The sequence below is a fragment of the Lipomyces arxii genome, assembly GCF_038497795.1.
Source record: "Lipomyces arxii strain Phaff 12-163 unplaced genomic scaffold V1512scaffold_14, whole genome shotgun sequence".
Taxonomy (NCBI): domain Eukaryota; kingdom Fungi; phylum Ascomycota; class Lipomycetes; order Lipomycetales; family Lipomycetaceae; genus Lipomyces; species Lipomyces arxii.
The window spans coordinates 21,741-41,383 of record NW_027117713.1 but is presented as its reverse complement, the minus strand read 5'-3'; the positions used below and the strand labels follow the sequence as shown (position 1 = coordinate 41,383).

General features: G+C 49.4%; 13 protein-coding genes across 13 annotated transcripts; 5 read left to right on the top strand and 8 right to left on the bottom strand.

Annotated features, from left to right (window-relative positions):
* Positions 1-35: 35 nt before the first annotated feature.
* On the top strand, positions 36-1,291 carry V1512DRAFT_272004 (nucleophile aminohydrolase; the record flags this gene model as incomplete). The annotated part of the gene is made up of 5 exons (XM_066917667.1): positions 36-60; positions 104-161; positions 212-247; positions 292-1,010; positions 1,059-1,291. 5 exons carry the CDS (start codon positions 36-38, stop codon positions 1,289-1,291), a joined length of 1,071 nt encoding a protein of 356 aa, XP_066770333.1.
* On the bottom strand, positions 1,156-2,941 carry V1512DRAFT_43280 (chaperonin 10-like protein). Its single transcript, XM_066918380.1, has one exon. It carries the CDS (start codon positions 2,484-2,486, stop codon positions 1,401-1,403), a length of 1,086 nt encoding a protein of 361 aa, XP_066770332.1. The 5' UTR covers positions 2,487-2,941; the 3' UTR covers positions 1,156-1,400.
* V1512DRAFT_43426 (histone-fold-containing protein) lies at positions 2,772-3,399 on the bottom strand (the record flags this gene model as incomplete). The annotated part of the gene is made up of 3 exons (XM_066918381.1): positions 3,255-3,399; positions 2,955-3,208; positions 2,772-2,900 (listed from the first exon to the last, which is right to left on the bottom strand). Exons 1-3 carry the CDS (start codon positions 3,298-3,300, stop codon positions 2,775-2,777), a joined length of 426 nt encoding a protein of 141 aa, XP_066770331.1. The 5' UTR covers positions 3,301-3,399.
* A 39-nt stretch (positions 3,400-3,438) lies between these two features.
* V1512DRAFT_272001 (uncharacterized protein) lies at positions 3,439-5,173 on the bottom strand (the record flags this gene model as incomplete). The annotated part of the gene is made up of 2 exons (XM_066917666.1): positions 3,439-4,602; positions 4,667-5,173. The coding sequence occupies 2 exons, from the start codon at positions 5,171-5,173 to the stop codon at positions 3,439-3,441; spliced, it is 1,671 nt and encodes a 556-aa protein (XP_066770330.1).
* A 1,312-nt stretch (positions 5,174-6,485) lies between these two features.
* On the top strand, positions 6,486-8,156 carry V1512DRAFT_210414 (uncharacterized protein; the record flags this gene model as incomplete). Its single annotated transcript, XM_066913506.1, has 2 exons — positions 6,486-7,270; positions 7,316-8,156. The coding sequence occupies 2 exons, from the start codon at positions 6,486-6,488 to the stop codon at positions 8,154-8,156; spliced, it is 1,626 nt and encodes a 541-aa protein (XP_066770329.1).
* Positions 8,157-9,095: 939 nt separating this feature from the next.
* Positions 9,096-10,349, top strand: V1512DRAFT_265457 (uncharacterized protein). Its single transcript, XM_066916898.1, has 2 exons — positions 9,096-9,313; positions 9,368-10,349. Exons 1-2 carry the CDS (start codon positions 9,285-9,287, stop codon positions 10,308-10,310), a joined length of 972 nt encoding a protein of 323 aa, XP_066770328.1. The 5' UTR covers positions 9,096-9,284; the 3' UTR covers positions 10,311-10,349.
* Positions 10,272-10,741, bottom strand: V1512DRAFT_265454 (uncharacterized protein). Its single transcript, XM_066916897.1, has 2 exons — positions 10,440-10,741; positions 10,272-10,399 (listed from the first exon to the last, which is right to left on the bottom strand). Exons 1-2 carry the CDS (start codon positions 10,707-10,709, stop codon positions 10,337-10,339), a joined length of 333 nt encoding a protein of 110 aa, XP_066770327.1. The 5' UTR covers positions 10,710-10,741; the 3' UTR covers positions 10,272-10,336.
* A 130-nt stretch (positions 10,742-10,871) lies between these two features.
* Positions 10,872-11,789, top strand: V1512DRAFT_248877 (mitochondrial 54S ribosomal protein uL24m; the record flags this gene model as incomplete). Its single annotated transcript, XM_066914582.1, has 1 exon — positions 10,872-11,789. The coding sequence occupies one exon, from the start codon at positions 10,872-10,874 to the stop codon at positions 11,787-11,789; it is 918 nt and encodes a 305-aa protein (XP_066770326.1).
* On the bottom strand, positions 11,787-12,729 carry V1512DRAFT_265452 (oligosaccharide biosynthesis protein Alg14 like-domain-containing protein). The gene has a single exon (XM_066916896.1). It carries the CDS (start codon positions 12,676-12,678, stop codon positions 12,016-12,018), a length of 663 nt encoding a protein of 220 aa, XP_066770325.1. The 5' UTR covers positions 12,679-12,729; the 3' UTR covers positions 11,787-12,015.
* Positions 12,730-12,746: 17 nt separating this feature from the next.
* V1512DRAFT_265451 (uncharacterized protein) lies at positions 12,747-14,232 on the bottom strand. The gene has a single exon (XM_066916895.1). It carries the CDS (start codon positions 14,041-14,043, stop codon positions 12,910-12,912), a length of 1,134 nt encoding a protein of 377 aa, XP_066770324.1. The 5' UTR covers positions 14,044-14,232; the 3' UTR covers positions 12,747-12,909.
* A 41-nt stretch (positions 14,233-14,273) lies between these two features.
* Positions 14,274-16,071, bottom strand: V1512DRAFT_265449 (uncharacterized protein). Its single transcript, XM_066916894.1, has 2 exons — positions 14,690-16,071; positions 14,274-14,646 (listed from the first exon to the last, which is right to left on the bottom strand). Exons 1-2 carry the CDS (start codon positions 15,901-15,903, stop codon positions 14,337-14,339), a joined length of 1,524 nt encoding a protein of 507 aa, XP_066770323.1. The 5' UTR covers positions 15,904-16,071; the 3' UTR covers positions 14,274-14,336.
* Positions 16,072-16,433: 362 nt separating this feature from the next.
* V1512DRAFT_265445 (uncharacterized protein) lies at positions 16,434-17,941 on the top strand. The gene is made up of 2 exons (XM_066916893.1): positions 16,434-17,369; positions 17,411-17,941. Exons 1-2 carry the CDS (start codon positions 16,779-16,781, stop codon positions 17,813-17,815), a joined length of 996 nt encoding a protein of 331 aa, XP_066770322.1. The 5' UTR covers positions 16,434-16,778; the 3' UTR covers positions 17,816-17,941.
* Positions 17,448-19,643, bottom strand: V1512DRAFT_265444 (autophagy-related protein 22-like protein). Its single transcript, XM_066916892.1, has one exon. It carries the CDS (start codon positions 19,595-19,597, stop codon positions 17,933-17,935), a length of 1,665 nt encoding a protein of 554 aa, XP_066770321.1. The 5' UTR covers positions 19,598-19,643; the 3' UTR covers positions 17,448-17,932.

Sequence of the window (19,643 nt, the reverse complement as noted above, 5' to 3'; positions counted from 1 at the left end):
CAGACGAGTGTTGCATTTTGCGTGATTCAAAGAAAATGTGTCGTTTTTTGATTTACAAAGGTATGCGAGTAAAGAATTGTAGGAGATATGTGCTGATGAAAAGGACGTGAGCCGTTATTACTGGCGCATTTACTGACACGGCCGGAGCATTCGATTATCAAGTGAGTGTGGGATAAGTATTATTGTCTTTGATGTGCGTTAACGATGAAAGTCAGTCTTATGATTCGCGGTTGAGAATAGACACAAGGTATGCTGAAGTGTATGAAGTAGGTAGAGTGTTCTGATGAACAGACGGCCGATAAATGGAGATGGGTTTGGAGTTGGGTACTACACTCCCGAAGGCGATTCTGAGCTTGGAGACGATCCATGCGTGTTTTGCGGGACGACGCCGGCGTGGAACAATTTGAATCTTGCGCGATTAGCAGAGAAGACCAAATCGAGTTTAGTGTTTGCGCATGTGCGAGCGTCCACTGCCGGGATCTTGAGCGAGAGCAACTGTCACCCGTTTGAGTTCCACACTCTGATGTTTATGCACAACGGGCAAATTGCTAATTTCGGGCGAATCAAGCGGAAATTCGTTGCCCATATGCAAGATAAATACTTTTTGTTTGTTCAAGGCGGGACGGATTCCGAGTGGGCGTTTGCGTTGTTTCTAGACTGTCTAGACAGGTTAGGAGTTGATCCGGCGACGCATCCTGGGCCGACTGGGTTTGGGCAGGAAGTGATTAGGAAAGCGATGCTGATGACGGTGGGATACATTAAGGATTGGGGTCGTAGTTGTGGGCAGGGTGAGCGTGATGAGCCATCGTTGTTAAATTTTGCAGTCACAGACGGGCATTCAGTTGTTGTGACGCGGTACATCACGTCGCGAACGGAAGAGGCCGCGAGTTTGCATTTTTCGACGGGGTCGAAGTTTATTGAGTATAACCCCGGACAGTATCGGATGGAGCGCCGAGACCGGCGGCAGGATGTTGTTTTAGTTGCGTCTGAGCCTTTGACGTTTGAGCGAAGTAAGATTGTGTGCGACTTATGTGAAGAGATGATTAACAAGAGGATAGATGACTGGGTGACGGTGCCGACGAACTCGATACTGACGATATATAATCAGAAGGTACTGATGCACCCGATCGTGGACGAGTATTACCAGACCGATCTGAGCGTACCCCGGAGCAGCAACTTTGCTGCTAGCCGCGGGTTGGTGTCGCCTATAGTTGAGCCCCAGGTGCATACGAACGTTGAGTTGCCGCCGCTTGAGCGTGAGGGTCGGCGGCGGCTTAGTGTTGCTGTGTAGTCGCGTCTATACTGTAAGATGTCGCGATGTCTACATAAAAAATAGATGTATTATAACCTACGAGAATGAGTCAACAAGAAGACATTGATAGCCTAACAGAATGCACAAGCTACTGTAAAAGTTCTGGACGAGGAGTGCAAAGGATTTTAATGTGCTGATCTTTATGGTTGATGAGCATATCGTATCCGACCGAGACCGTTTCTTCGATTGGAAGTTTTGCGGTAATCATTTTGCCGACGTTTTTGAGCTTGCCGTCAGTGTAAGCCTGGATGACGTCTTTGAAGTCCTGGCCGACGTAGCCGACAGCGCCAAAAACTTTCTTTTCTTGTAGCAAGACGTCATTCGGGTTGTACGTGCATGTTTTTCCCCAGATTGCAATATTGAGCGCTGTGCCGCCTGATTTAATTGCGAAGAGCGACGTGTCGAAAGTGGCCTGGACGCCAGAGCAATCGAACGCTACATCGACACCGTCACCGGCTGTAGCTTGTTTCACGAGCTTGACCACGTCGTCGACCGCGGGATTGAAAACCTGGTCGACGTCGAACTCGGACGCCTGGTCGCGTCTGATTTTCGCGAGTTCAGAAACGTAAATCTTTGCCGCGCCGAACGCTTTCAACGCGATCACGGTCGCGATGCCGATCGGCCCTGACCCGAGGACGAGAGCAGTCATGCCGGGTGCGAAGGCGGCGAGCTTGACTGCGTGCCATGCGACTGCGAGGGGTTCAATCAATGCGCCGTACTCGATCGGCATGTCGTCCGGTAACTTGAACGCCTGGGCGGACGGGACGACGACTTTTTCCGACAATCCGCCACCCCAGCCGGAGAGTCCAATGAATCCGCCGGTTGCGCAGCAGTTCGTCTTGCCTGATTTACATGCTGAGCAGGAATCGTTGCAGCGGACGGTTGCTTCGACGCAGACCTTGTCGCCTTTAACGAGGTGCGTGACTTCAGTACCGACTTGGTCGACAATGCCGCAGAATTCATGGCCTAGCGTGATGGGGACGGATTCGTGGGTGAGAGGGTGTGGGTGGATGGGGCAGAATATTGGGCCGTCGAGGAATTCGTGCAGGTCTGAACCGCAAATTCCGCACCACTGAGGCAGGATCAGGACATCTGTAGGTGAAGAGAGGATTGGTTCGGGTACTGAAGTCTCGAATCTGACGTCTTTATTTGCGTAATAGCGAAGGGCCTTCATTGTGAGTGTTGTGTAGAGTGGTCAGTCCCTTGTGCTGACTGACTCGTTGTGCTGACTTGAGTTCACTAATTATGCTGTTCTCGCTGTTCTCGCTGTTCTCGCTGTGCTCACTTATTCTCCGTACGCTGTGCTCACTGTACTGTATTAATCACCCCGCTCTATTGTATAGTAATGTATAGTATGTATAGTATGTATAGTATGTATAGTATAAACATACACTTATTGACAATAATATACACCATTCATCATAAAATAAACAGATAAACGCCAAATCACGTACAACAAAATTTAAACAGGATTATCTTCATGATTCAACTTCGACCTCGCTAATCCGAACAATTCTTCTTGTTGCCTCAGTAATTCTTCCTCGGTCAAGCCAGAGGACTCAAACTTGCCCTCTTTTCTTTCTCTTCCCTGCTGTTAAATTGTCAGTCAAAGAGCCATTACCGGTAATCAAATGTCGTATACCTTCTGAGTCTCTTTATGTTCAACAATAACACCTTTAATCGGCTCAATATAATCAGAAAACCCGAGTGACTGTAATGCCTTTATGACATGATCAGACGCAATTGTCTTTTTTGATTCTCCTTCTGCTATCTCATTCGCTTGAGTCGATATCAGTCCAATGAACTCAACGCAGCATTCAATCAAAGCATCCCGAGTCTCTCGTGAGAATACGAGATCTTGTGGCACAATCTCAAGTACAATCTTTTGTACGGTCGCTGTTTATTAGTACTGTGAAGATCCTACTTAAACTGTGCAAAAAACCTTTTGGAAGTGACAAGTCATCATTACTGATTTCTCTATCTGACATTCTCAATACCTATGCACCTGCTTCTGCTCACTATAGACTACTCCTGCTCACTACGGACTAGCATATACGTGTCTACGCGATGTGACGGACTCACACGGCAAAGGGTCACGTGCGGCTCATCTCTTAACTGCATTACTTCTAAGGCTTACAACGTCCACTAAACCGCGGATACAATGAACAATCCCGCACCGTAAATCTATCACACAGCCACGCCAAAATACGCTCGGTACCTAATCCATATCCACCATGCGGACACGTACCGTAAATTCTCTGGTCATTGAACCAGTAATACGGCGCAGGATCAATCTTCTCCCGCTTGAACCCTTCCATTAGCTCGTCCAGCTCGTATATACGCATGCTTCCACCCGTAATCTCGCCAACGTTCGGCATCAACACATCAACCGACTCGGTCACCCGTGGATCGTCTGCACACTTCTGCATGTAAAAAGACTTGATCTCAACAGGGAACCTGGTCAGCAAAATCGGCTCGTTAATCTCGTCCGTCATGCGACGCTCGGCGGCTTCAGCAATGTCATCCCCAAATTTAAACTTCTCGCCGTCTTCATTCGGGATCTCATGCTCGTTGAGCCATTCGAGTGCATGCTCGTACGTCATGCGCTTGAACGGCAGCTTTGGAATCACAAACCCAGGGTTAAGAGTCTTCATGATCTCAGCAATGGCAGGGTCCTCAAACACGTACTCGACCGTCTTTACAATCAAACTCTCAATATGTTCCAATAAATCTTCAAACGTCAAAAACGCAAGCTCCGCTTCGACGTGGGTGTACTCTGACAAGTGACGACGGGTGTGCGACCGTTCAGCACGGAACGACTCCTGCACGCAAAACACGTCTCCTAACGCAGGCAAACATGTTTCGAGGTACAGCTGCGACGACTGAGTCAGGTACGCGTTCTCACCATAATAGTTGAGCGAAAACAACGTGCTGCCGCCCTCGACTTGGGTCTGCACCATGCACGGCGGTGTGACCTCGGTGATGCCGAATTCCTCATACACGCGTCTGAAACTACGCAGTAACGCGGCCCGGACCTTAAAAATACCAGTCATAGTCTCGCCGCGGAGAACAAGATGTCGGTTGTCCAACAAAATGGACGGATCCGCGTTTTCCTGGACCTTGTTGGAGATTGAGTCATCGCCGCTTGGGGCAAGACCGACAATTTCGTAGAAATCAACCACAAGCTCATGATTTCCTGGTGCAGACTTGCCTTCGGGTAGAGGATGAATGACACCGTATATTGTCAATGTTGATTCTAATGTCAATGAGATTGTCGAGTATGCGCTTGCCTGTACATGTTAGTATACGTCGCATACGTCGTATACGCCGTGTAATTGACTATAAGATACATACAAGATTACCGGTCAGCACACATTGAATAAACCCAGACCCGTCTCTGAGAACTAAAAAGACAAGACCCTTCTGGACTCTAAGCCGATGGACCCAACCTTGAATGAGCACTCTTGTTTCTCTGTTTTTGATTGAATCTTTGATTTTAATCTTCTTTGGTGCAGGAAGCGACATGTCCTGTGTGATTACAATCTTCGAAGCCTCTTCAATCTTCTTTGCTTCGTCTGCTTCCTTCTTGATCCGGGCCTCTTCAGCAGCCTTGATCTTCTTTGCAACACCATCAGCACCTTTCTTTGCCTTTTTCAACGCAGAAGCAGAAATTGGTTCGAACGGAGAATCAGACTGTCGACGAAGATAGTAAGCAAGAGCATCAGGATATGAATACACAGCAAACGCAGCAGTCTTGAACGCACTGGATTCCGACTTGCCAGCAGACTTGTCGTCTGTTCCAGCAGATTCGTCAATATAAATTGTTCCTTTTGGCGGAAGTTCTTGTTTAGCCAAGTCCATTCTAGTACTTCGCTTGTGGTTCGTCGTTTGTTCGGTTCTGAGCAAACAAATTTGAATGACTGGTACTTCGTAATAGGGTTAGGTGTGTTTGTACTTCAATATACGCTGAAGTTAAGTATATAACAGTCTTAACTACATAATAATGCATAAACATTTAGACATTTACGTTATCTGTTATCTGGCTTCGGGGCAGTATTCGTACGTAGTATCCGTGTTATAGTAAATAAGTAAGGACTAATAAATACAAAATATCAGTCAATTGATGCCATAGAATCCAAATATTTGATAATAATCTACTATTTCAACCAATTCAGCCTTGTGAAGCTCAGTTGCACTCAACTCAAGTCCGAAAGCGCCTCGCCCTCGTGGGCCTGTTCTGCGCTCGTAAGCCCCTAAGTAGTATATCAGACTTCAATATACGCAGAACAGTCCTTGCATTACGCGCAATAAGTTAACCATACAATACCAGTCTCAGCTCATTGAACTCTGAACAGTCCTTTGTGCCGTGTGACTTCTATCGAGACTCTGCTCTCTAATTCCTTTTTTTAAGTCATTTCAGGACTTGTTTGACGGTCAATTAAACTGGTCCAGTCTATTTATATAACTTGTGTATCTTTGTTATCCTCGTTTTTCTACTTTAATTGGTGCTGGTCTTGTCCCTGAGTCAAGTCTCCTTTTACTCATTGATACTTCAATACCTCCTCAACTTGACTTGATTTTCTCTGCTTTCATTCAAATATCAAATCAAGCATTTGCTTCTTCGATACTTTAAAAGGAGCCTTCTCTTTGCTTAATTTCCTCGTTTACTCTTCACGTTGTCTTCGTTCAATTCGGCTACATTCGCCCAACCACAACAGCTTCATTCTCCGCCAATTCACGCCAAACTAACCCAAAAGTGGCGTCGTTAGATCGAGTGAGTTCTCTTGTTTTCTCTATTGTTCAATTGTGTCTATATCTTACAATGGTGGCATACAATCCATCATTACCGCCAATTGGCTCGTGCCCTATTTCTTCCGCACCATTATTCATGACGTCTCTCTCATTGCAACAATCGCTAACAATAAGTCTAGAACAAGCTCAATCCCTACTCACATCCTTTTGTCAACTTGCATCGTCCTCAGACGACAAACACAGTAAGATGATGCAAGCCTCTAATCTCTCACCTGTCGCCCACCCTGCCGCCGCTCCACCGCCACCTTCCGTCGTCGTCCAGCAAGCCGAACAAGTCGACCAGGTCGAACCAGTCCAGCAAGCTCCGACAGGCCCTAGCAGCGCGTCAAGCAGCACCACAGGCACAGCGCCTACAGAACGCATGTCGTCTCGCGGCAGCGCGTCGTCAAACCTGGTCGTCCCAAACACAACCTACGATGTCCAGTTCTCATCGCTGCTGCCGTCCCAACTCTTGCTCGGCTCGCCGTTTCAGCCAGGAACTCCCGCGGCCGCGTTCGCGACTCCGCAAATGGGGTTCCCAACGTCGCCGACAATGTCTCAGGCCGGGTTCAGCCCGACAGACCAGTACGGCATGCCGTACCAGTCGTATATGGATCTAGGCTCGCTCGGTCTAGACATGAACGGTACCGGGCAGCCAATGGTGCAAGCTAGCAGGACAGTGTATCTCGGCAACGTCCCGGCCGAGACTACGGCGGAAGAGTTATTATCGCATGTGCACTCGGGCCCGGTCGAGTCAATGCGGATGCTGCCAGAGAAAAACTGCGCGTTTGTGTCGTTTCTCGACATTGCGTCTGCGTCTCACTTCCACTCGGACGCGATCTTACGCAAACTCCAGATCCGCGGTCAGGACATCAAGATTGGCTGGGGAAAACCTTCGACAGTGCCAATCAACGTGCTGATGGCAGTCCACCAGTCGCTGGCGTCGCGTAACGTCTATCTCGGGAACTTACCCGAAGACATCACCGAGGATGAGATTCGTGAAGATCTCGGCCGGTTCGGACCGATCGACACAATCAAGCTCGTCAAAGAGAAACCGATCGGGTTTGTTCATTTTCTGTCGATTTCAAACGCAATCAAAGCAGTCCAGCAGTTGCCTCAAGACCCTAAATGGGCAAACAGAAAAGTATTTTACGGGAAAGATCGGTGGTAAGTTACATAGTGTTATTGAAATGGCATGCTGATAAAGAACAGCGCATACGTGTCAAAGACACAACAACAGAACGCAGCCCAGTTTCTGGGAATCACGCCAGGGTACGAGAGCATGCTGGCGAATGTCGACCGAGAAGTCATTACAAACGCATTAGCCCAGCAATCTGCAGCTGCGGCCGCGGTTGCGACCACTGCTGGTGGAATGGCAAACCTGGGCAATCGGACGGTGTATTTGGGCAGCATCCACCCGGAGACTACGATTGAGGAGATTTGCAACGTAATTAGAGGTGGTCTGTTACACCAAATCCGGTACATTCCCGACAAACACATTTGCTTTGTCACATTTGTGGATCCAACCGTCGCGGCGCACTTTTTCGCAATGTCGAATGTGCAAGGGCTCATGATCCACAATCGGCGGCTCAAGATCGGTTGGGGCAAGCACTCAGGCCCACTGCCGACCGCAATCGCACTTGCGGTCACGGCTGGTGCAAGCCGGAACGTGTACGTCGGCAACATTGACGATAGCTGGACCGAGGACCGGCTGCGTCAGGATTTCTCCGAGTACGGCGAGATTGAGTTGGTCAACACGCTGCGGGAGAAGTCGTGCGCGTTTGTGAATTTCACGAACATTGCGAACGCGATCAAGGCGATCGAGGGTATCAAGCAGAAGGAAGAGTATCGAAACTTCAAGATCAATTTTGGTAAAGACCGATGTGCGAACGCGCCACGGCCGATGAACCTTGGGATGCACCACCAACACGTGATGATGAGTAATAACAACAGCAATAACAGTAACAACAGTACCACTGTATCCACGAACGGGACTCCAGTCATGGCCGAAGCTGTTGCGGCCGAGCCTGAACCTTTGCTGAATGAGATCTAGGTACATTGAGACGAGATTAATGCATTCTTCCTTATTGTACTTTTGATTTAATGAGCCATTTTGTGTTTTGTTTTGTTTTGGCTAGATTAACTATAGAATGGTATTTGCTGTGGTCGTCGCTTCAAACCAAAAAGTTGTTTTTGAGCAAGAGAGAGGGACGAAGATGTATTTATGTTTATTTTGTACAGAATAGATAATTAATCAACTAAACGAATCACTCGACACATTCTCAACTTCAAGTTCCCATTCATCAATCTCAGCAAACTGACGTCGCAATCGTTCATTCTCACGTTGAAGGTCTTCATCGTCAGACAATTCAGCCTCGACTTGTCGGCGATGCTTTGCTTTGACCTCAGACTCGGACTCGGACTCGGACTCGGGCTCGACTTGCTTGATCCTCCGACGCCGACGTGGACGATTCAGACGGTGTGGAAGTAGCTCAGTTAGTTCGGCCGTACTTGTGAGTGCTTTGCGTCGTTCATGTTGTTCATGTCGTTCTTCATGATTGTGATTCTCTGCTTGATGATCGATATCATCTTCATGTTCAAAATCAACCAGATTCTGCAGCATCACTTCATGTACAGGCCCGTCCACTTTACCCTCACGACTCGCCGTCTTATCTCGTGGCGTCGAAGTCATCTCTGGCATAAACCGCCTTCCAATCTCAATTGACCGTCGTGACCGTCGCAAAGGCGGTGAAGAAGGTAAGTCTGCCGTCTCTAAACTCTTTTGACTCACCTTTTGAACTTCAATCGCGAACTTTGGCTTTCGCCGTGGTCGTGGCATTTTGTGTGTGAGTGTGTGTGTGTGTGTGTGTGTGTGAGTGCGTTTGTGTAGATTGTTTATGTATAGACATGTAGGTTAGGGTATACAGGTAATCACGTGCGGTACGCGTTTGATACACTCGTCAACGCGTCTCGTAGTCTCATCAACGCGTCGGTCTCGTCATGTCCTCCGCAAACCCTGCGGCACTCACTTACGCCAAATCGCCCTGAATCTGGACTTGCTCGCACGCCATCTCGCGCGTGTCGATCTATTCGCCAAACCCTAAACCAAACAACTCATCCACTCCGCGCCGCACGCAAAGTTCACGATATTTTTTCACACCAAAACTCAGGACAACACGTTATGGGCGACAGAGACAGACCTTACGGACGGTACGATACAATTACTTTTATATACAATTAGATACAATTAGTACTAACAAGAAGACCAATATACAGAGACGATTACGATCGGCGAGCGTACTACCGGCGTGAAGACGAGCGCGAGTACCGCGGCAATGGCAGACGTGAGTTCGAGCGGTCGCCGCCGCCACCACCGTCAGTCAGGCGGGATGATTGGGAATGGGAAGATAGAGCGTACCGTCGCTCACCACCGCGCGGTCCACGCGGCCCGCGACGAGAGTCACCGCCGCCGATACGATACCGGCGGTACTCACGCAGTCGGAGTCGGTCTCCGCCGCCTCCACCGCTACGACGCGGGCCGTCGCCGGTACACCGCCATTCTCGCAGCTCGAGCACGACGACGTCGTATCATTCGCCGCCACCGCCGTCTCTGACGCCAGGAGCTAATGGCAGTGGGTCGCCTCGACGACGGAGACCCAGGAGTCGAAGTCCAGGATACGTAAGACCGCGGTCGCGGTCGCGGTCGCCGAGAGGCATGTCTTCGTTTGCGTTGGATGAGAGTCGGCGTCGGTCGTCGTCTGGCGCGGTGCCTACAGGGCCCCGAGCCAGAGTTGATACTGGACGGTTAAGTGGGCCGCCTCCACCGCCGACTGGACCACGGAGTGCGAGTTTTTCACGCCCAGTCACGACTCCGAGCACGCCGAGCACACCGACGTACGCTGGTCCACCTGTTGCTCCAAAAGCCATGATCAACTCTGGTGCGCCGCCGCCACCGCGTGGGTCTGCAGCGCGGCGGCCAACAGGACCGTACCCGACCGGCGCGCGGTTGATGCCGTCGCTGACTCCGGACGCAGACCGTGAGCTGGTGCGGTTGCGGAAAGAGTATGCTACGTTGGAAGAGAGCGACAAGGGCGTGCAGGAGCGTAAACGGGCTGCGATTGCGACTTGGGACCGGCTGGAGCGCGAGACGGGGCGGGAACGTTTTAAGGTCGAGGTTGCGGACAAGGTGTTGCAGGAGTTTTACTGATTTGTTTTGTGTGTGAGAATACATGACTATATTTTGCGACATTCAATCTCATTCGTGGCCATGTTATCTGCCAGAGCGCAGTAAAAATCCTTAATGTTAGATATGCGGATCAACGAGGGCAAGACTTACTAGTTTCTGCATCTGGGTCAACAGGTCAGCGGCAGGCAAGTTCAGGTTGAGACATGTCTTCTTGCCTTGTTCAGACCGACACAGTTTGGTCGAACACTCGGCCGTGGTCGTGAAGGTGTAGGTTAAACTCGGGCTCGACCGAACGAACGAGCTCAGCTCTGTGACTTGATTTGTCGTCACCGGCGTGACCTGCTCCGGCAGCTTGACGAGGTTGTTGGACGCATTCTGAGGATCGTTGTCCAGCACGTCAAATGTCGGTTTTTGGGCCATTTCGTCTTGTTCGTCTTGGTTTTGTAGTGACCGACGTAGAAGTGACGTAGATCATGTGCGGCGCCCACGAAGTTGTTCCTCGAGGGTTAGGGCTGTGAACTATTTTCACGATATTTCGCGCCTCAAGACCACGACGAACGACAAAGCGAAAGAAAAAGGAAGATGGTGAAGCCACGAGTGCCAAGGTACTCAAATTACATGCGCAATTACAACCGGCGGCTACGTGAGAATGTCGCTAGTTCAAAGCGGACAACTCTAGAGCAGAGCAGCTTGCCGGCATTCTATCCGTCTATTCTGCGTCCTCCAGGAGACGGTATACGGGGGCGTAAAGTGACTGATTTCATGTACCGTACTGGCGACACAGTTCAGGTTATTAAAGGGCCTGACCGAGGTGTGATTACGACCGTGACGAACGTGTATCCTGATGACTCTGTGCTGTTGCTTGCGCGGGTCGGTCCGGAGAAGGAGATGGTTGTGCCGAAAGTGTTTTGGCAAGAAGGTCAGCAGCAGTACGTGATGAGTATGAACGGCGCCGTGCATCACGACGACGTTCGATTGGTGACAAACATGCAAGACGACGCAGGGCAAACCAGGAAAGTTGCGGTCGCAGCGCTCGAGCTCGGAGACGAGTACTGGGACGACCGATACAGGCGCATGCTACGTCGGCGCGTGGTTCCACACACGGACGGAATCGTGATCCCATGGCCTGACCCTGCTTCCGCAGTCGGTGACGGCGAGTTTGCGACCGACGCACAAGTCGCGCGCGAGCGAACGTTCTACGTGACTGCGATCGACGTGCCGCCGGTGCCGCTTGCCGCACTGGATTCGCTGCGCAAGAAGTTTAGTCGGTTTAGAAAGCCGGAGCTGACGAGTGAGGAGATTGCTCGGTTGACGCCGCCGGAGATGCCGATTGGCAAAGCCAGGGCCGCGTTTAGAGCTGAAAGGGAAGCGTGGAAGGAGAGTAAGCGGGAGATGAAAGAGAGTGGGGAGGCGGCTAGGATTGAGTTGGAGAGTGCGGTTGTGTTGCAACGACGAACGAGAGAACGATCGAGCAAGCTAACGAATGAAACGAGTGAGTAAGTGAATGAGTCGTGAGAGCTTCATTGTATATACACAAGAATACATATATTATAAACGTATTCAAGCTAAAGTGTATAATCTATGTATCTAGAGTTTGTGTGAGCATAGGCTCGTAGCAGTGCACTCATAGCAACGTAGCACGCATAATACGCAGCAAGCATAGCAAGATACGTAGCAGTTCATAATCAAAGCAGAGAGGACCAGTTCATAGTCAAAGCAGGTAGGACTATGCGAGAATGCCAAAATACTCAGTCGACTTGTACTTTTCCTGCAATTCCGGCCATTGCACTATAAATCTATCTGCAATCAGCAGCATGAGTCGACCTGTGAGTGAGAGCGAATTGACTCTGGCTAGCGATTCGACGTAGACAATTCGACTGACTTTGATTCTTGTCGCGCGCAGGACCAGGGACGCAATACAGACCAAAACCGACGACCCAGGTCCGTTACAGAGAATGACGTCCGGTCTTTGTTTAAGCAAGACGAACAGTGCCGACACACCGCATAATGCGGACGTAAAAAGTGAGGACCAGTAAGGTTGGCCGACTGATCTGGCGCGTGGGATCGTGAGAGTGGTTGGTGACGGCGAGGTTGAGGGCAACGAGGGCTGTGCCTGGTCTTGTTTGAGGGCACGAACGAGTGAGAGCGAGTCCCCCGAAAAGGCGAGGTATGTTCTTGATTTATAAAGTGAAAAGTCCAAGTCTGACGCGATTGAGAGTAGTTCAGTCGTGTGTCCGCCTGAACCAAGTACGAACAAGATTGAGGCTGATTTCTTGTGAACTGGAGCAGACGCGTAAGAGTGCACGAGTGAGATTGCGAGGGTTGCTACGACGATCGACACGGTCACAGTTAGACCAGCGAAAGTCAATAAGATGAGCGGAGTGTCCATTTCAGAGTACGTAGTGAAGCCCGACTGCGTAGTGTGTGTACGAGTGTACGTAAAGAAGAGTACGAGGGTCAGGGCTATTATTATACACATTAAAAATTACACCCATACAATACACTCAACACATCATACAGTACAACAAGAATAACAAGAATAACAAGTATAACAAGTATAACAAGTATAACAAGTATAACAAGTATAACAAGTATAACAAGTATAACAAGAATAATCAAACTAAACGGAAGGCAAAGAAGAATGCTTAGAAAGCTCTCTAATTCGCTTCTCACACGCCCTCGCCGGTTTACCGACCTTGTCAGATATCCTCTTCCATTTCTGCTCTTCATCATCCTTAACCACGTCTGTCAATTTTGCGTCTTCTTCTGCAGTCCACGTGGTGTGTTTCATGTCAGCGTAATAATGTTTCTTGATCGCACCCGCGGTCCGGTTCGGAAACTCTTTCGTGATGGCCTGCCATTTCGTGCCCAACTCAACCAGCACTCGTAGTCGCTCTTCTTCCTGCTTAGACCACGTTGTCGCCCGGACAGGTTGTCGTTTCGCGCTCGGCGTCGGATTCGTGCTCGGGTTCAGGTTCGGGGTCGGGAGTTTTTGTTTTTTAGAAATATGTGGTGAGGTCGAGCCGGAGAGATCTTGGTCGAGCTCGAACTCAAACGGAGATTGTCTGCCGGCGTGAGTCGGTTGGGTTTGGCTGGGATTAGACTGGAGACCTTGTGATTGTAAATTGCCTTGAAGACTCCCTTGCAAACTTCCTTGAAGACTTCCTTGTAGACTTCCTTGTAGGCTTTGACCCTGCAAACCTATACCTTGTATACCTTGCAAACCCTGTATACCTTGAATACCCTGTATGTTTTGACCCGGTAGACCTTGTATGGCTTGAGTATGCTGAGAGTGCGGTACTTGATTGACCTGACCGAGCTGTGGTTGTTGCGCTAACTGTGGTTGCTGTTGTAACGGAGTCGACTGCAAATGATGCGATTGAGGAAGATGATAAAGCGGAGGTGGAGGTCGTTTGTCGTATCTAGTGTATGGGTCGAATGAGACATCGTGTTGATGAACCGGTTGAATCATATGCTGTGAGTATGGAGGGTACATTTGATGTTGCTGCTGCTGTTGTTGTTGTTGTTGTTGTTGTTGTTGCTGCGGTTGTTGTTGCTGATACAATCCCATTCCACTCGTTGACTGCTGTACCGGCTGTGCCTGTTGTAATGATGGAGGAGTAGTTTGTAGTGTCATTTGTGATGACTGTTGATACGGAGAATATGAATAATACATTGAAGGAGGAGGTTGTCTTTGTGGTTGTTGTTGCTGTTGCTGTTGGCCTGGCGTAGGCGGACGTACGTTTGAACTCATACTTCCCGTGCGTATATGCGTTTGCGTGTGTGTGACTATATATACGTGCGTATGTATGTATGTATTGTTCGTACTCGTTCGTAGTTGAGGTACCTGGTTCGTGAAGTGTACTATAAGTATTAGCGAGATGTACGGCTTATACTGACTGTATTGACTTGTACTGTACCCGATCGCACGGGCCGGTATTCCCGTACCGGTACCCTGTTTACCCTACCGATTACTTACTATAATCATTGTACTCTTTGTCTTTGATTACGTACACACACCTCGTACCGTACTCAACTATAGACTCACTACAACTTACTAGACCTCTTCATCTTACTCACGTATTCACCAACATTACGTCGCTGGATCTTCCCGGTCGCAGTCTTGGGCATCGTGTCAACAAAGAAAATACGCTTCGGTACTTTAAACTTGGCCACCCGCTCACCCACAAATGCCTGAATACTCTTCTCATCTACTTTGGCACCGGGCTTGAGCACAATCGCGGCATGAACTTCTTGCCCATACATCTCGTCTGGCACACCGAACGACACTGCTTCACTCACGTCTGGATGTTCAAGCATCACCGCGTCCAGCTCGAGAGGCGCAATCTTTTCTCCTCTACTCCATTAGCATCCACATTATACCTTTTTGACCGACTTACCCCCTGTTGATCAACTCTTTGATTCGTCCAGTAATAAACACAAATCCGTCCTCGTCAACCTTGCCTTGGTCTCCAGTTCTGAAAAAACCTGAAGACGTATAGCTCGATGCATTGGCACTGTCGTTGTTGCGATACCCTGTCGTCACGTTTCCTCCTTTGACACAGATTTCTCCTTCGTGTCCCTGTTCGACCTCTGTCCCAGCTTGGTCCAAGATCTTGACCGCAACATCTCCCTGTGCCCGACCAACAGACCCGATCTTACGCTTACCAGGCGGTAAGTCATTCGAAGTCATCTGGTGACTGGCTTCCGTCATGGCGTACGCTTCAACCACAGGCGCATGCAAGACCTTCTCGAGCGCACGCATGGTGCTCGGCGCTAGCGCGGAACTGCACGACCTGATGAATCGGATTGAAGGCACAGGAGACGGGATCGGGCTTTTGAGCAAGATCTGGTGGATCGTCGGCACAGCGGTGTACCACGTCGCGCCATGGGCTTCGTAGTCGCGCCAGAACGTGGACGCGTGGAATCGTGTCGGGACAATCACGCCGGCGCCGACAGACAGCGGGGCCAGAAACCCGCACAGCAGCCCATGTACGTGGAACAGCGGCATGACCAACATGCTGACGTCCGACTTTGTCAACTTGTACGTCTGCACGATGTTTCTGATGCTGACCGACAAGTTATTGTTTGTCAATGGCACGATCTTGGGCCGGCCTGTGGTTCCGCTGGTGTGCAGTACCAACGCGACGTCGTCTGGCTGAGCAGAGCTGACATTGACCTTGCCGTGCGTCACCGGCTTGCCAGCTAAATCCCGCACGTTGGCTTCCGTGTCGACCACGAACGTCTTGACGCCTGTTTTTTTCGCCGCGCCGAGCACACTGCCGTTGGACTTGTCTGCCGGCACGAACGCGATCGGACACTGCAGATCAGCGAGATAGAACTCGAACTCGGCCGGCTTTAGTGCGACGTTGAGGGGTGCTGCCACGTAGCCCGAGTACGTGACTGCGAAGAACGTGAGTGCAAACTCGACTGAGTTTGGCAACACGATCGCGATTGCGGAGCCTTTGTCGAGCCCAAACGATGCGATTGTGCTCTGTAGCTTTGCAATGCGTTGTTTGAGTTCAGGGAAGGAGATTGGGTTGCTGCCTGGGACAGTCAATGCAGTTCCATGAGATTGGAATGAGTCTGAGAAGGTTTGAAAGAGCGAGGTCATTTTGTAACTGAGCAGACAAGCCAATTGAGCAGATAAGCAAACTGATCAGACTGAACAAGAGACAGACGAACCAAAAGAAATCAAGAAAGAATTACAGAAAGAGATTCAAAACAAATGAAAAGAACAAAAGAACAAAAGAACAAAAGAAAGAAAGAACAAAAGAATTTGAGTGAATATTTTCGTTCACTCGTCGGTTGACACTCGGATAAGGCGGCCTTGACGTCACTGTTGGATCAACTCACAAACTCCCAATTCCAATTCCAATTCCAATTCCAATTCCAATTCCCTCAGGGTGAGTAGATTAGTGGTGTTGTATTGTATGTGTTGTATTGTATGTATTGTATATATTGTATTGTATTGTATTGTATTGTATTGTATTGTATTGTATTATTATATAGTATAGTATAGCATAGCTTAGTATAGTACAGTATAGTACAGTATAGTATAATACAGAGTATAAAGGCATTGAATGTAAAACACAAAACAGGACAGTAATAAATGCTATTTAGTGATAATTAGTGATAACTAGTGATAATTAGTGACAGTTTATTCAAAATTAGTGGTAAATAGTGACCGAGTGACCTGTTTAGTGACAATTAGTGACAATTAGTGATGATGGAATTAGTGATGTTTTAGTGAACAGCACTCTCACTCACTGACTACAATTCAATGATTACAATCAAATGAACGAAAGAAATAACAATTCAAATAACTAAACCAATGACAAACTCTTCATAAACTCGATCTTACTCCTTAACAGCCTCATCTCATCATCTTCCTGTACTGACTGCCTACCTCTATCCTGTCACTCACTGCGTCTATCTGTTCTGTCTCTGTCAATTTCACGTACAAATCACTGAATACACTGCTTTTTCATGTCAATCACCATTTTACTCACATCAATCCCTGTTCTGCCAGTCGGCAAAGACACCAATGACGACCTCATCCTCAAAGGCTCTCTCTCAATCCCTCCAGATCTACTCTTAAAATTCACGTCTCTCACACTTACATTCACCTCATCCGCAGTCCTTATCCCGTACCCGGCACAGCAGACCCTGTTCTCAAAATCAACGTCACTTCAACTGCATCCAGAAATACGCTTCTCACTAATGCTCCCGCTAGAACTCCCCCCATCACTCACAACACCACATACGACCGTCACTCACACACTCACTGCAACACTCACACCCTCCTCGTTCTTCCGCTCGTCTGTGTCACAGTCAACAGTTGTGCCGTTGAAACGTGCAGTACATACAAGACACACGTACGCTAAACAGGAGCTCCAGCACTGCACATGGCGCATAGCCCTCTCCCGTGCGGTCGCACTCGCATCTCATGTCGACGTCCGGGCAAAACTCGCAGTGTCAGCCACAGACCTGGAATCGGTTGCGTTCGAAATTGTGCAAGTCAAAACAAAATCATTCGCGTCCATCGGCGGCATGTTCGACAATACGCCCGTCAAATCAGTACGCTGCTTCGTCTTTCATCAGACCGCGCTAATATGTAGATCGAGAGGATACCTTACTCCATTGACTTCTCACCCCCACCCCCGCCTGCAGACCTGTCATCCCCGTCAGTCGCGACGTACTCCTTCTGCATCTGTTTATCTCTACGTCACGCATCCAAACTCCTACCCACGTGTGACACGCCGTTCCTCAAAGTCACACACAGAATAAAGCTGACGCTGGTATTCAAGTCTACAAGGCACGCGGTCGCGTTCCCGCTTATCCTGACAGACCGTGTCCCCGAACAAAGCTCAGACCTGCCGTCGTATGATGACGCGATACTGGAACATCAGATTGTATACACCGTCGGTCCGTTGGCCATTCTTGGTCCCTTGGTCCCGGCCATCTTGCATGACCCGATGTATGAGCCTGTTTGCGACCAATATCGTCATCCTAGTGCCGTGTAATACTCTGCTATCAATACACTTACTGATGTAGCGTGCACTATGAGCATAGTGCTGCATCTACGAGAATACTTGCATCGATTCCGTATGCAGCGCTAGGTTTATTTATAACAAGCTCTACTATAATACATCTCTCTCTTGACACTCTTCTTCTTCTTCTTCTTCTTCTTCTTCTTCCTGATGGCCAAACGTCAGGGCTTCTCGCTTGCCTCGGTCGACGTCGATATTATAAAAAATAGGAATAGCACACAGCAGCAATATAAACAAAAAGTAAAACGTATATCGTATGTTATGTGTTTTGTCTGTGATGAACGCAGTCACTGTCGGCCCTATTATTGACGATCCCTTGTCTGTGACTGCGTAGAGTGCAAAGAACGTGCTTTCTTTCCCTGGCGGAACCAAGATCGCAAACGTGCTTCTGCAGACCGAGCTCATGCCGCCGACCGAGACGCCGTAGACCGCTGCCAGGACAAAAATTTCCCACGGATGATGCAATCCAACCGAATTTGTCATGAACCCGAGCATGCCGTATGCCGGGATCAAGGCCGTGACCGCGACAATCAACGCGATCATTTGGTTTGGCGGTAGCTTCAAGATCTGTGTTCCGTATCGCGAGAATCCGACCGCGCCAACGACGCCAAAGACCATCATGATAATCCCGACGACCGCCAGCGCAGCCGCAGACATGTGCAGTTCGGTTTTGGCAAATAAAATCGCGGTCGCGTTGATGGTGGTCGACGAGTCGCTGAGAATAAACCAACCCGCAAGGTACATGCCGACGTCTTTCAGTTTGCGGACGTCTTTCGCCGTATGGTACAGTGTTTTCCACGCGTACGTGACGTATCTGACAACCTTGTTTTCGCCGTCACGCATGTGCAGCCGCGGACCCGGCCGAGAACGCACGAGTAGTGCGGTCGGGATGGTGAAAAGCAACCACCAAATGCCGACGGCCATGATGACGAGTCTGACCGACAGCAGGGACGAATTCGTGGACGCGACAAAAACGACGCCGGACGTCTGCACGATGAAGGCCGCCGTGTACCCGCACGCGACGCCGAGGCCGCTAAGTTCGGTCGAGATTTCGGATTGCCGAGCGGCCAGCCGGTCGGCGCGGTCGAGCGTCGTGATTGGGAATGACTCGAACGAGTCTGGTTCAGGGTCGTATGACTCACGGTTGTTTTCGTTTGCACGCACGTCCGGATGGTTTCTGACCAAGACCGGGAGGAATGCGTTGCCGCAGACCGCGACTGCGCCAAATGAAACGTTGCCGATGATTGTGAGGATCGCGGCCAGGTAGTATGCGGACGAGACTGCGAAGACGAGTAAGATTGCAGACAGACCACCGAGGCAAGAGAACGCGAGGAGCAGTTTTTTTCTAAAGTTTCCTCTGTCTGCTGCGCCACTCATTGAAATGACTGTGATTGCCTGTAAAAAGACCGAGGTCGAGAAGGTGTAGAGAGCGAAACTTGCTGGGTCGACGTATGTGCCGAGTACTGGGACGACGCAGTTAGTGTCTGTTGATGTGCATTTGACTGAGTGGTCATTTTGTTGAACCGAATTCTCACGACCAAGCTGGTCTAGTAGAAGAGGAAGGTATATTCCAACAGCGGCTACTGCGAATGGTTCAGCGGCGAATGAGAACGAGAGCCACCCAAGAATTTCTTTGCGAGAAGTTTGACGAGTGTCGAGGTTTGAGTAAGTTGAGAAGGATGTCGTGACTGGCTGAAGAGATAAAGGCGATGAAGGCTCTGTCTGATTAGGATCTTGTGGTATTTCAGAGTACATTTGGTTGTGCAAAGTCGAACTATGTTTACATGGGAGGGTGGTTACA